The following is a 14,353-nucleotide window of genomic DNA, read 5'->3' on the forward strand; positions in this document are numbered from 1 at the left end:
CTTTTGTTGTCATCAACGTAATTATCATTGGATAAGTATCGGGCCACAAAGGGATCACCTGAAAAAAATGGGAAATAAACAATAAATAACACGAATAATATAAAATATAAAAGTTACTAACCGGGAACGGAAACTGTTGTTCGATATCGATTTTCCGTTGCCACACTCAATACAATGGCCGATGTCCCAACTTGTTGCGTCAAGAAGTTAAACATGTCATATTTGACCTGCATATAACATGCTAATCTAGGCCCACGTTGACCAACTTGAGGTTCTCCAGGAGGAGCGACAGCCGGTTGTGGCCGACCGCGACCGACAAGACGTGGCTCTATAGCAGCGGCAGCGGCAATGGGCATACTCCGCCCGACTTGAGGTGGTCCAGGAGGAGCGGGAATCGGTACTGGCCGACTCCGACCGACAAAACGTGGCTCCATAGCAGCGGCAGCGGCAATGGGCATACTCCGCCCGACTCGAGGTGGTCGAGGAGGAGCGGGAATCAGTACTGGCCGACTCCGACCGACAAGACGTGGCTCCATAGCAGCGGCAGTGACAATGGGCATACTCCGCCCGACTTGAGGTGGTCCAGGAGAAGCAGGAATCGGTACTGGCTGACTCCGACCGACAAGACGTGGCTCCATAGCAGCGGCAGCGGCAATGGGCATACTCCGCCCGACTTGAGGTGGTCCAGGAGGAGCGGGAATCGGTACTGGCCGAATCCGACCGACAAAACGTGGCTCCATAGCAGCGGCAGCGGCAATGGGCATACTCCGCCCGACTCGAGGTGGTCGAGGAGGAGCGGGAATCAGTACTGGCCGACTCCGACCGACAAGACGTGGCTCCATAGCAGCGGCAGTGACAATGGGCATACTCCGCCCGACTTGAGGTGGTCCAGGAGAAGCGGGAATCGGTACTGGCCGACTCCTACCGACAAGACGTGGCTCCATTGCAGCGTCAGCTGCAATGGGCATACTCCGCCCGACTTGAGGTGTTCCAGGAGGAGCGCCAGCCGGTTGTGGCCGAACGCGAACGAGAAGAGGGGGCGCTATAGCAGCAGCAGCGGCACCGACTTGAGGTGCTCCAGGAGTAGTGGCAGCCGGTTGTGGTCGACAACTGGTCATTGGCTTTATTACATCTTGAGAAATTGCTTCTTCTATTTCGTCGGACATTGTGGTTAAATGAATTGGTGGCATTTTCTAAAACTAAAAAGGTTTAAACTTTAGATAAACATTAACAAATTTGAAAAATTGAAAATTTAATTTATGAAATGGTGAGTGATTGAAAAGCTGATTGTGGAAACAGTTGATTAGAAGCAATTTTTGCAAAGTTTACTAGATGGCGTTACTTTTCCATAATAAACGCAGACGTCAGCTCCAGTTACGGGCCCGCCCTGATTCAACAGTGCTACTAGAATTAGGTTTCCGCCCAATAGTTATAATAGTTCCATTGGAACACAGATTGATATCACTCGAGATCTCCTAAATTGAATTTAGCGTTAAAGTCTGCCGATAGCATAATGCAAAATATAGGAACCATTTCCAAGGTATTTTTTGGCAATAAATCAATCCCATAATGTCCGGAACAAAATAGTAACAATTATTTTGTTATTTCAACAGGGAATTGTTGTTCAAAAGCGAGAAAGCAGGCCAACACCTTCAGGAGAAAACCAAAAATGTTTCACTAATCAAGAGTTTCACCCTATGCTATACAAGCAACATGAATCCATCCGTTCATTGAGTTGAGTTGAGCATCCAAGTGCTTTTTCAAAGATGTCACAATTTTCCTATATAAAACAGGAAAATGTTAAAAAACATATCGTTGACTGACTGTTTTAAAAAACTTACCTTTAGCAACCTGCTCCGCCAACACATCTACCATTTCCCCTAGAGTTTCAGCAGGTTGGGATTTCTTTTTGATTTTGTTATGCCATTCCGTTGCCTTTTCCATACAGTAGTAAAAAATCCTTGGCCCAAACTCTTTCCCCATCCAAAGAAGGCCAAAAAAAAACATCCCATATGATGTCCAGTGAGGATTTTTTATCAGCATCCCAGTAATGGGTTTGATGACATCTTGAATTGCAGTTTCAATCGGGTCGGACGTTGTGGTTAAGGGATAAAGAATTTCGCGAATTGGTGGCACATTCTAAAATGTTTTAACTGTAGATTAATATTTACAAATTTTGAAAAATTGAAAATTTAACTTACGAAATGGTGAGTTAGTTGCTGATTGTGGAAACAGTTGATTAAGAATCAATTTTTGCAATCACGTTTTTCGCGCCAAAAACATAGTATGCATAATTGCCATGCAAAATTGAATATACCCTCATGCTTACAACATGAGGGTATAAAACCTAACACATCACTCATTTCCTCCTGAATTTCAAGCTTAGAAAGGAGATTCTTCGGGGGTTTCTCTTTCTTCTTGTGATACATTCCCCTGACTCCCTAACCCCAAATCCAAAAACACATCCATTTCCATCCAATTCCTTACGCTGTCCCATGAGGATCGTCGGACATTACATTGGTTATTACCTTTTCAATTGCACCTCAATAGGTTCAGGTGTGGTGGATGATATGAGACTATCAATTTGACGAATTTGCCGATTTGATGGAATGTTCAAAAATGTTCAAAATGTATGTTAACATTTACAAATGAATAAACTTGATAAATTTTACTTACGAAATGGTGGAGTAATTTGCTGAATTGAAAATGGGGGAAACAGTTTACGAACAATTTTTGCAATTCACTGTTTTCTGAAGCGGTGGAACGAAATATATTGAAAGTACTTATGTATCCACGAAATTTCGGATATATCCTTTACTAAGAGTAACTATGCATTAGGATTCAGACTAACCAAACCTTTGTGATTTAGGACTAGATTTGATATATCTTTCCCCGTTTAGATGAAAATCTATAAGCTATCAAAGGATGCAGACTAAGGACTAACCGATTAAGGTAAAATTGAAATACGAAAAAAAATTATTTTGAATCTGCTAAATTGTATTTTAATTTACGAAATAAGGAAAAAAGTCGCAAAATCTTTCGTAAGATTGATCAAAGATGCAAATCAGAACGTGTATCATATGTTTAGAGAGCAAAACCATTTTTTTAATTTTTCTCTGATATTTATGGGAATTCTAAAAACTTTAACAATTTTCTTATCCGATTGCGTTTAATAAAAAAATATTCTAAAAAAATTAGCTTGAACATGAACAAGGTAAGTGTTGTTTAATTTTCTAATGAATCATATACCAAAGAATTTTTTTTGTTGGTTGATATGGAGTCGTTTTTAAATTAGGTAACGAATATTGTCGAGTTTTTTTACCGCCCCCTTGTAACACCTTGTCACCAAAGACAACAAAAATTGTTTTAAGGGGGGGGGAGGTGACCCACCCCACCCCCTTAAAACAATTTTTTTTTATTTAGTGATGTGGTGTAAGCAATATTGCTACTGAATGGGTAAAATAGTAACACTAGACTAATTTCACTATTACAGAAGAGTGTAATTTTCATAAGGTTAAGAAAAGCGTAACTTTTAAAAGTTACTTTTCTTCGTGAAACTGTATTTTTTTTTGCTTTCTTTCTTAAGCTTTCTTAGAACATAAGGTTATCGTAGCGATAGTAGCCATCCTTGGAAAGTGCCCTTTCAATCTAAAGTGCACAAATTATGATCAGTGTTATCGGGAATATATTAAACAAAGGCATCTTGCGCGATGTTCAGTTTAGTGAACGAAGTTACGGCAGCCGATTTTCAAATGTAAGTACTTCGTTGCATGATGAACAAAATCCATGGCTTTAAAGATTATCTAAATTAAAGCTCTTGAAGCATGTAGTAATACTGCAAGAAAAATTTGTTGTAGGATCAAATTTAAATAATTTTAAAAATTTTAAAAATAGATATGATTACTTGTAATGGTGCCATAATTTTCTTTGGATACGCAAAATGCATTATTGATTGAGCAAATGATGGAATTTTAGATTGATTACTTTTCGCAGTAATTATTTTCAAGAAAATATTAAGTTATATACAAGCACACAGGCCAGAGTTTTCTAAACTTGAAAGTTCAATTTCAAGTTTAGAGACAATAATTTATAATTCTAATTGATTAGATTTGCTGGAGTACAAGTTATTCAAATTTTTTCTTCTTCGGCAGACTACAATTATTTTTTTTTCTTATTTGAAGTTGCTGTCAAAAAATAAGGTCATAAATCCGTCGTTTCTAAAAATATGGATATCACAACCAAAATGGTCAATCAACTTTGACTTAAGGGATTTAGAAGAAATGTTGCGCCGTAGTCCAAATGTCGACAGAGTTTGGCCGTCCCAAGTCCAACGTCCCAACGGACATTATAGTGATATGAAATTTTATATTTAAAAAAATATATTTGTGCAGTGTGTAGCCAAGATTTTTACTATAGAAGAGAATGGTTGGGAGGATTTAGTGGACGCGGATGGAGTAGAAGCAGCAAGTGCGGATTCGGAGTCGGAAGAGATTTCGTAGTTTTGAGAGGGAAGTGGGCGTGTTGAGACAATCCAGTCTAGGGTGACAAGGATTGCAAGGCCTTTGGCTTGAAAGATTGTATTGTGGCGAGGTAGGGACCTAGAGAGCGAATGCTTTAGTTTGGATTAAAGCAGATAAGGGCAGAATAGCCAGAACCATTTTTGCGTATGGAGCCATCTGTGACTGTGAACATTCGGGTTGTCGAAGGATCGGCAGAGGTGAGTGTTGTCGAGGAAGCCAATTGAATTTCCTTCGGATGGTTTCTATTCCAAGGAAGTATCTCTGGAAGGTGGATACATTTAGCTCGGTCGTAAGGGATGTCCAGCTTAGTTGCAGAAATAGCGTTGGCAGCTATTAAAGAGGCTAATTTGGAGAACATAGGATTTTTTTGGTAGATTTCAATGTTGCTCGTTTAGCCCATATTGAGCAACCATACAGAATGGTGGGTTCAACTATAAGTTTGTTAAGGATTTGTAATCGGACACGATTTAGGCCCCAGGTGAGGAATCAGCAGTGGCGCATTGAGTAGAATAAGCGAGTTGCAGAGGTACATTTTAGCTCAATGTGCCTTTTCCAACTAAGAAGATTGTCAATAAGAAAGCCGAGAAAGGTAGTGCTGGTGGAAGGGAAAATGGTTGTTCCTTGTAGAGTTAGAAGAGATTATCTGGGAGCAGACGATTGCTCCGACGAAAATCAAAAATCATAAAGATGGTTTTAGGGGGATTGATCAGAATATTTATGGAGAAAAGCCAGTCCATGACTGCACTGCATATGATATTTAGTCTAGATGTGGCCGTGGTTGGATCAGAGTGGCTGCAGGTGATATTTAAATCATCGGCGTAGGCAGATATAAAAACAGGGAAAGGAAGAAAGGATGTAGAAGACATCATCAATTAGAGTAATCCAAAGAAACGCTGAGAGGATTCCATCACCTTGGGGGCAACCAGTGGAAATGTCTGTTTCACGGCCCTCGATGTTGATCTGAGCTTTCCGATTAGCAAGATAGTCTCCGATGATGCGAACAAGGTATAGCGGGCAGTTTTTTTTAATGAGTGTGGCTATTATTGCAGGGTGCCATGCTGAGTCGAACGCTGACTTTATGTTGACAAAAGCGCTTGCAGTAAATTCTTTTTTCGAAAAGTGGGTCTCGCTGTGATGAACCAAATTGTTAGCGGCTGTTTCGGTGGAGCAAACTTCTCTGAAATCGTGTTGCCCTTGGTTGAACCAATTTCTTTCAGTAGCGATCTATTTCAGTCTAGAGAGGATGATACGTTCAAAGATTTTTGAGAAAGAAGGGATCACGCTGATTGGACGATAGTTTTCAAGTAGCCCTTAGTTGGATTTGTTCGGTTTCTGAATTATGGTTATTTTAGCGATTTTCCGGGATGAAGGAAACCAACCGTTTGAGAGGGAAACGTTAAGCATCTTCAGAAGAATATTATCATAACATGGGTGGGTAGCAAGAATTAGCGAAGATGATAATTGGTCAATTCCGGCGGAATTTGTAGGTTTTAGGGTGGAGATGGCGGACTCTAGCTCGTACATTGTGATTGGACGAGTATGTATAGGCTGGTGTGCTTCAGGATTTTGTGTGAATTTCTTTATAAAACAAAAATTAACACGAATTCATAATATAATGAATTTTAATGTAATTACTTCTTTCGTTTGTATAAAGTTTAAAAAGTTCTATCGAATTAACGTGATTGGTATGAGTTTTATGGAATTTTTGTGGCTGAATTTTAAACATTCTAGCTTGAAGTTGAAAAACAACACGAAATACAAATTTGCAGTCAGCAGAATAAACTTTTTGATTTGGACGTATTCCTTGAGCTCTGGAATTTTGATTTCCATAGTGCGAACAAGTAAAAAAAAAAATTTCCTTCCACTTCAAGTCAATCACTTTAACGTTTACAACGAGCACCTTAACGGCTTTGGCATTTCTTGTTGGTTGCTTTGGTTTTAATCAAGGTGCTTTGTGTGCGTACCCTTTTGCAGGATTTCACCGAAGAAAATTGAAGGAGACTTTTGAGGCTCATGGACCCATCCATCGCGTTAAGAAGATCAAGGATTAGGCCTTTGTGCATTTCGGAAAGAGGAACGATGCTGTGCGGGCAAAGGATCCCTATTCTTTCAGTTTCTTTGTTGGGACTCAGTTTCTTTATTGTTTCAGTCATCTTTGTTGGGAAAAAAGAGTACTCTTACTAAGGGGTAAGGTTCGTATAATCGGGGTAACATTCGCCTTCCGCGAATACACGATTCATTAAAAAAGGGGGGTAAGGTAGCTATTATTGTCAAACTGGCAAAATTTTTATTTTATCAAGATGTATTCGTCATTCTTACAGTTTGTCCATTGTTTTGTTAAAGGATTGACAAAAAAAGTAAATACCTCAAATAAAAAAATACCACAAAAAAAATTCTGCCATCAATCAGGTAACATTGCAATTGTTTTTCTGTTGACAAAAAACTTCAGAAATTTCTTTAACGGCGAATTTGTTTCATTTGTTGCACAAGTATACTCTGAATGTTTTTAGTTGTTATTTTTTAACTGTTTATTTTAGAATGTGTTACCCAGAACAGCAGATATAAAAAATAACCATCTAAGAAAAGTGTATGTTTTGGTCAAGCCATCGGGTTGGACAGCTGCCACCCTTTTACACCTTCACGACTCTTTTCCAGTGAGGTGGTGGTTGTATAGCAACTCCAGAAGCTAATAATCATTTTGAGGTAAGTTTGCCCAACTACACAAAAAATGTTTCATTTCTAGTTTCCAATTGATTCTCTTGCCAAGTGTTTTGTGACTTGTGAGTAAAGTTTTCTTGAACGTGTTTAGGTCAAGATGATTTGTGTGTGAAACCTTAAGCAGGATTTCACCGGCTTGGGCCAATCCAGCTTGTGAAGAAGATCAAAGATAGTAAAAAAATACTTTTTCATTTTACGATTCTTGTTTTCATGGAATGAACTTATGTATTAGTTTGTGCGCAATATTTCTTGCCTATAATTTTTTGAAAGTGATAAATCGTGCAACAAAAAAATACAAGCGTGCGGCTTGTTGTTGTCGATAAGGTTCATACGTTTTTATACATAAATACGGCTCCAATAAGTAAAAAAACGACATGCTACTGACCTGTTTAAACAAGATTATTTCAAACTACTGCATTATAGCGTTTATTTGCCAGATATCAACGAAAAAGGAAGAAACCTAACAAAAGTCAGTTTTTTAATTAAAAAACATATGTCATTCTCAATGACTTTATAAAGAAGACTAAGGTGATAAAAGAAAACAAGGCCATTTGCGGTGTGACTTCGAAGTACTTTCGATGAGGTGATACTCCTGAGTATCACCTCACCATTTACTGTCTAAAAATCTAACTGTTGCACTTCGTCGACACAATTTATAGCTATGTTGGAATAGAAACTTCTACATTTCAAAAAATTAGAAAGCATATGACACCGGAGAAATTCCTGGTGACGCACTGACGCTAATCTATTATTTAACTTGAGTACTTAACGCAGGCTTTAGGAAGTTGGATAATTTGATAATAGGCCTAGCCATAAGCAATCAAACAATTAAATATTTAAACAGCATAAAAGGGTCAATAATAAAACTAAGCGGATAAATTTAATCAATGTTATAATATCCCTGATAGCCTCCATCTTATATAAAATGCAACAAATAATTCATTGTGACATCATGGAAAAGAATAAAACAAATTCCGATAATGAGTTTGATTAAAACCTAACTAATAAAGTAGAGTGATAGTCTGATAGACAATGAAGCACATTGTCTCTGGGGCAATGCACTGCCTGGGCTAACTCATGCTCACCACACTGGGCTGTGATTTATTCCAACAAAGGTTCTCAGATTATTCCTTTAGATTATGGAACTGATCTTGTACAATTAGGTGGTATCTCATCCTTTTACACTGATTTCAACATTCCACTCACTAGCGTGTTTCTTCGATACTGATCATTTTTACCTGCTATACAGTGGGTACCGAAAGTATCCGTACGGCTGAGATGATTAGTAGGGAAACGCGTTTTTTAAAACACTCCAATTTCACTTTCAGCGTGAATAGATCTAAAATCGAATGCAGGTGGAATAATCCACATATTGTTGGTTAACATTTCGGTTAACTGAGGGAATCACAATTGGGCAATCAAGAACCTTAGATGGAAGCACTTTATCTCTTTTGTCAAATGCCTATTACTTAAACAGTTCAATGAGTAATCCTTTTCACAGAAAACCACGCAAACTTACGCTCCAACCTCCGTTCACTTTTTATTCCGAGTTCTGCTGGATTCACAGTTCACACAAACTGGATCTCATGAGTTCTCTCTGCTGAGAATAGATGGGGATAGGAAACGGTGGTTGCGTTGCCAATTTATTAGTTGTGTTATTCACTTCCTCCAAATTTTGGAATCAACGAACCGCAAGCACAAAACACAATCAATGAATGAAGCTTCAAAAAAGTTTTATACTTCGGTCCTTTTTCTAAGGAGCTTTAGACACCAGGGTCAAGTGGATGCATCGTCAATTCGGGTGCAAGTCCTCTGCTGATGATCAACGTATATAAAAAGATGGCTGGAGTCTAAACTTTTCGTTAAACCTTGGTCAAACTTGATGAACAAGATCTATTGAAAATGTAGAGATAAGGCAAATTCAACAAAGGTTTTACATGCACACGAAGGCTAACGGCAGCCTTCAGATTGCAACATTGCAAAGTCAAGAGATTTTACAAGCATTATGGTCACAATTGAATATTTACAATTATCCAACTGATGCTATAAAATAAATTTTCTTCAGATTGGATTCGCCTACGTATTTTTACTTTGTACAAAAGTCTTAATCATGAATTGACACACACACAGTGGAGTGAGTTGACCGAAAACTGTTGAATGGGCATCAAAAAGAATTTATCATAGTTCTTTTCGTAAAAACAAGTCAGATAAAGTATTATTAATATTTATTGCACACATTGTAAAGCCAAGAGAGCTCGAAACATTGAGAGTGACTTAATAATTTCCTCTTGTAACATCCATTCCTCTTGTTACATTCATTCCTCTTGTAACATCCGGTAAAATGAGTCGAGTGGCCATCTCGTCCTAGACCTGCATCGTCAAATAGAAATGAAATCATCTATTTGAGAATCGAATATCTTTTTAAGCATACAAAATCTTGGAAATAAAAATAAAAATAAATAGAAATCTTGGGGTTAAGTGGTTGGCTGATTATGGAGCAGGATATGGCATGGACATGGAGCAGGATATGGTGGCAACGGAGATGAGCACAATCTCACCTCTTTTAACACCAATTCTCATGCTGACGGACACGCCCACGGACACAACCATGGACATGTACACGGATACGGACACGGCTACGGTCACCACGGACTCGCACACGATTTCAACCCAATTTCAACACAATCACTCCACAGATTTCAATTGATAGATATGATTTTCAGGTTTCAGCATTTCAGTCGTTCCGTCTTGGAGGTTTAGACACTTTTAGATTTTTCGATTGTTGATTTAAGAGTGGAACGTGTGTTATTCTGATAAGAATTACTGAAACTAAACCTGTCTGTCAGCATATTGAAGATTGCGAACCAGAAGATTGTATTTTTCTAACAGTCAAATGTGGTAGTTGCGGTAAATTGTTTCAAGATTATGACGCTGGGGGGTAAGTAATCATTTAATTTTTGGTCTTAAAATGTCCCATTCAAGTTTTTTGTTGTTCTAGAATGCCTATCCCTAAGCCAGCAATTGTAAAAATAGATCCCTTCAAGACTTTTTACACGGTCGGCATTGAGACTGCCCAACACATCCTTAGTGGTGAGCCTGTGAAAAATGACCCTTCTTCAGGAAGACCACCAAAGAGGTGCAACAGATGTGATGTAAGTTGGCCCAACATAATTTTCTAGAGATAACAATTTTCTTACATTTTCTCTTTTTTTCAGATCTTTATTTGCAACATTCCTCAGAATGTCTGCAAAGATGACCTAATGGAATTGTTCAAAACATGCGGGACAATCTTGGCTATTCAGCTAAATCTTCACCTTGGATACGGGTAATTCAATTCTTAAAGAGCGAAGCAGCCCTAGAGGCAATCGTGAGTTCGATTATCGCGTTCAGATACGCCATTCTGTTGTGATGTATCAGCTGCAGATGTTTGGTGAAGAATACTTTTGGTGGAGAGCCATTTCCGGAAAGAGTTACTTGTATACTCGCCCCCATTATCTGAGCGAAGTATGCGAGGGCGCTGTCGAGTATCAGTAAACATCTTTTCGACGTATTGTTTAAAACCTTCTTCGGTCTCGGACTTGTTCTTCATAAAGTATTCCACTTTGTATCCACTGTAGTCATCTTTGAATATGACATAGTACAGTTTTTCGTTTTGAGTCGCTACTTGAAATGGACCAACTAGGTCTGAGTGAACGATTCCTCCAACTTGTCAAGCTCTGGTTCTTCCTTTTGGGAACGGGAGACGCGAAATCTTGCCGATTATGCAGGCTGTAAAGTCCTCTTTGTGTGAGGTGCTTCCCACGACGTTAAGGACTGTGACCAAATTTAGTTTGATTATTCGTTGCATGGTTGCGTAATTCACCTGAGCGAATCGTTCATGCCATATGGCGAATGTTGTTGCATTTTTACTGGAGAACACGTGTCTGGGCTCATAACCTGATAGAAATGTACAAGACAGACTGACTTCTATCTCTATGTATTGATCAATTTTCGTCTTTCGCCTTTAGGCCCTAAGGACAAAAGTGGGGGTATAGGCAGCACGAAAAAGGGTGAAAAGGTGGGGGGAGAGCAAAATTCATCACATTTTTAGGACCGCCCACAAAAAATGGCGTGGGGTCCGTTTTTAAATGGGGGGAGCTAATCTCAACTTTGAAGTGAGATAACGGGGGGAAATTATTATTTTAAAAATAAAAAATACCATGAGAATCAGCGGGAAAAACTTATTCTAATCATATTTTTTTAAAGGAATCCCTTTTTCATTCACCAACCCAATTCGACCGGCCCCCGTGCTCCTTCCATATAAAGTAGATTTTCCCTCACTATTTTAAAACAGAAAACTGACACAACATCTTCAAATTTTGTCATTTTTTCAGGTGTTCACCGACAATTTGCCACATGATGCGTACGAGGACAAACGTACAGTCCCCTCCATAAGTATGGGATCACCCCGCGCCGTTCCATAAGGCGGCGTGTATTTTTCATATGGGTTTTTCGGGTGGCAAAAATCGAAAAAATGTCATAAATTCACCAAACTTGGGATTTATGTCATTTTACGTCTTTTCTATTGTCTGAATTTTTTTCAGATTTTTTCCCCTATTTTTTATGCCTAGAAAAGTGGCGCACAAAGTATCGGATCACTCCGACGCCGGCCGTGTTGTCTTATGGCGCAAATGGGCTTTTCATATTGCTTTTTATATAATTAATTTTCTAGAAGGAATTTTTATTTTCAAACCCTTTTTACATTTCCCTTTTATAAATTAACTGTAAGATTTCCATTATGATCGGAACCATTTCCGAATTTTCCCAGATTTATTAATTTCCCCAATTGCTAAAATAAGAGACTGCAGAAGACTTCATTTACGGTTTACAACCTCTATCAGCTGACGTAGGCCAGAAAATTAGTGTCGTTTCTATACACCACTGGCGCTCTGCTTCCTTTTTTACTTAAGGGGCGTATAGAAACGACACTAATTTTCTGGCCTACGTCAGCTGATAGAGGTTGTAAACCGTAAATGAAGTCTTCTGCAGTCTCTTATTTTAGCAACTGGGGAAATTAATAAATCTGGGAAAATTCGGAAATGGTTCCGATCATAATGGAAATCTTACAGTTAATTTATAAAAGGGAAATGTAAAAAGGGTTTGAAAATTCCTTCTAGAAAATTAATTATATAAAAAGCAATATGAAAAGCCCATTTGCGCCATAAGACAACACGGCCGGCCCCGGAGTGATCCGATACTTTGTGCGCCACTTTTCTAGGCATAAAAAATAGGGGAAAAAATCTGAAAAAAATTCAGACAATAGAAAAGACGTAAAATGACATAAATCCCAAGTTTGGTGAATTTATGTCATTTTTTCGATTTTTGCCACCCGAAAAACCCATATGAAAAATACACGCCGCCTTATGGAACGGCGCGGGGTGATCCCATACTTATGGAGGGGACTGTATTTCATTTTTTGTCTCAACCATTTAAGAATTTAGACCGATGATGAATTCGATGTTGATCGAACTGCAACCGTCGATTTATTTACATGACCATGCATTCTGGAATTACAAAAAAAAAATGAAATAGAAAAAGCAAGGTAAGTTTCACTAATTTTGTTTTCACTAATATTTTCAAATTCAGTACCTACCTAAAGTTTGGAAACGCGCGCGCGCGAGAGAGAGAATCTTATGGCGTTTAGCTTTTCTTCTCGGCGATCCGAAAAATCCAATTTTCGTCGGATCGCGATGAAATTTTTTTTGGCTTTAGCCATTATGGGTAGCAAAAAGCTGAATTTTTTCAGATTTTTCCTACCAAGGGGAGGGTAGGTTAAAAATGGATCCCTAAGTTTGGAAACACGCTATAGTGCTCCATGCAAATTAGGGTACTTTGAAGGGGAATAAATAATGAACGGGTAGAGCTAGGTTGACACGGAAAACTCTGAAATGAAGAAGTTCACAAGCTGAACAACATTCTACATTTTCAGAATTTTCGCGTAATATTGAATGTAGTCAATTGTAAATTGAAAACAGAATTTATTTTTTGGTCCGTTCTAGTCCCTTTCTTCCCCCCATTTCCACCCCGGGCGCTTTTTTCTCTGATAAACAGAGAAAACGCGCGCTTATGAGGGGGCGACAACCCGGCGTGGGTGGGAATGGGGGGGAAGAACGGGAAAAAAATGGGCAATAAAATAAAAACTGTTTTCAATTTACTTTTGACTAGATTAAATATGACGCGAAAATTCTGAAAATAAAAAATGTTGTTCAGCTTGTGAACTTCTTCATTTCAGAGTTTTCCGTGTCAACCTAGCTCTACCCGTTCATTATTTATTCCCCTTCAAAGTACCCTAATTTGCATGGAGCACTATAGCGTGTTTCCAAACTTAGGGATCCATTTTTAACCTACCCTCCCCTTGGTAGGAAAAATCTGAAAAAATTCAGCTTATTGCTACTCATAATGGCTACGGCCAAAAAAAATTTCATTGCGATCCGACAAAAATTGGATTTTTCGGATCGCCGAGAAGAAAAGCTAAACGCCATAAGATTCTCTCTCGCGCGCGCGCGCGTTTCCAAACTTTAGGTAGGTACTGTAAATTTCATGAGTATCATTAGATTTGAACAGCGAATGAAAGAAGAAGAATGGGAAACTAAGGCAATTAGTTCCTTGGCAGAAATTATACTCCGCCAAAATTCTCGTATCTTGCATTACACAATGCAAGAGCGGAATAGATTGCTGAAGGAAAAAAAAGTTTTCGACCGGAAAAGGATCGCCCAAGAAATTAAGGGAGTTGTTTGAAGAAAAAGATAAGAGTAGAAAGCTGGAAGAGAAACTCCAGGAATAAGAAATTCAGTTACGGGAAAAACAAAACCGAGGAAGACATCCAAATAATCAGTCTTCTTCCAACAAAAACCAAATTGATAGAAAAAAAAAGAATCCTCGATGCCATTAACAAGTGATCTCCCACTCAATCGCACCGAAATACCCACTTTTTTCGGAGGTAGTTTTCGGATCGTAATCCGGAAAAGGACTCTAAAATTCTGGACTAGGTCTATTCTGCTCAGAATCACACGTTGATATTAACTGAATAAAGTCAGGATTTTTATCTTTTTTCGTTCACGAGGTAATCACGGTTG

General features: G+C 38.6%; 1 protein-coding gene and 1 long non-coding RNA gene across 2 annotated transcripts; both read right to left on the reverse strand.

Moving 5' to 3' along the window:
- Positions 1 to 216: 216 nt before the first annotated feature.
- LOC124337656 (basic proline-rich protein-like) lies at positions 217 to 1,166 on the reverse strand. Its single transcript, XM_046791698.1, has 2 exons — positions 308 to 1,166; positions 217 to 227 (listed from the first exon to the last, which is right to left on the reverse strand). The coding sequence occupies exons 1-2, from the start codon at positions 1,164 to 1,166 to the stop codon at positions 217 to 219; spliced, it is 870 nt and encodes a 289-aa protein (XP_046647654.1).
- A 527-nt stretch (positions 1,167 to 1,693) lies between these two features.
- Positions 1,694 to 2,884, reverse strand: LOC124335950. The gene is made up of 3 exons (XR_006916967.1): positions 2,202 to 2,884; positions 1,842 to 2,139; positions 1,694 to 1,780 (listed from the first exon to the last, which is right to left on the reverse strand). It is a non-coding gene; the product is annotated as an uncharacterized LOC124335950 (long non-coding RNA).
- Between the last annotated feature and the right edge of the window lie 11,469 nt (positions 2,885 to 14,353).

Source organism: Daphnia pulicaria, chromosome 4 (assembly GCF_021234035.1).
Source record: "Daphnia pulicaria isolate SC F1-1A chromosome 4, SC_F0-13Bv2, whole genome shotgun sequence".
NCBI classification, from domain to species: Eukaryota; Metazoa; Arthropoda; class Branchiopoda; order Diplostraca; family Daphniidae; genus Daphnia; species Daphnia pulicaria.

Coding starts and splice junctions, on each gene's coding strand:
- LOC124337656 (XM_046791698.1), bottom strand. CDS start 1,166: ATGTCCGACGAAATAGAAGAAGCAATTTCTCAAGATGTAATAAAGCCA.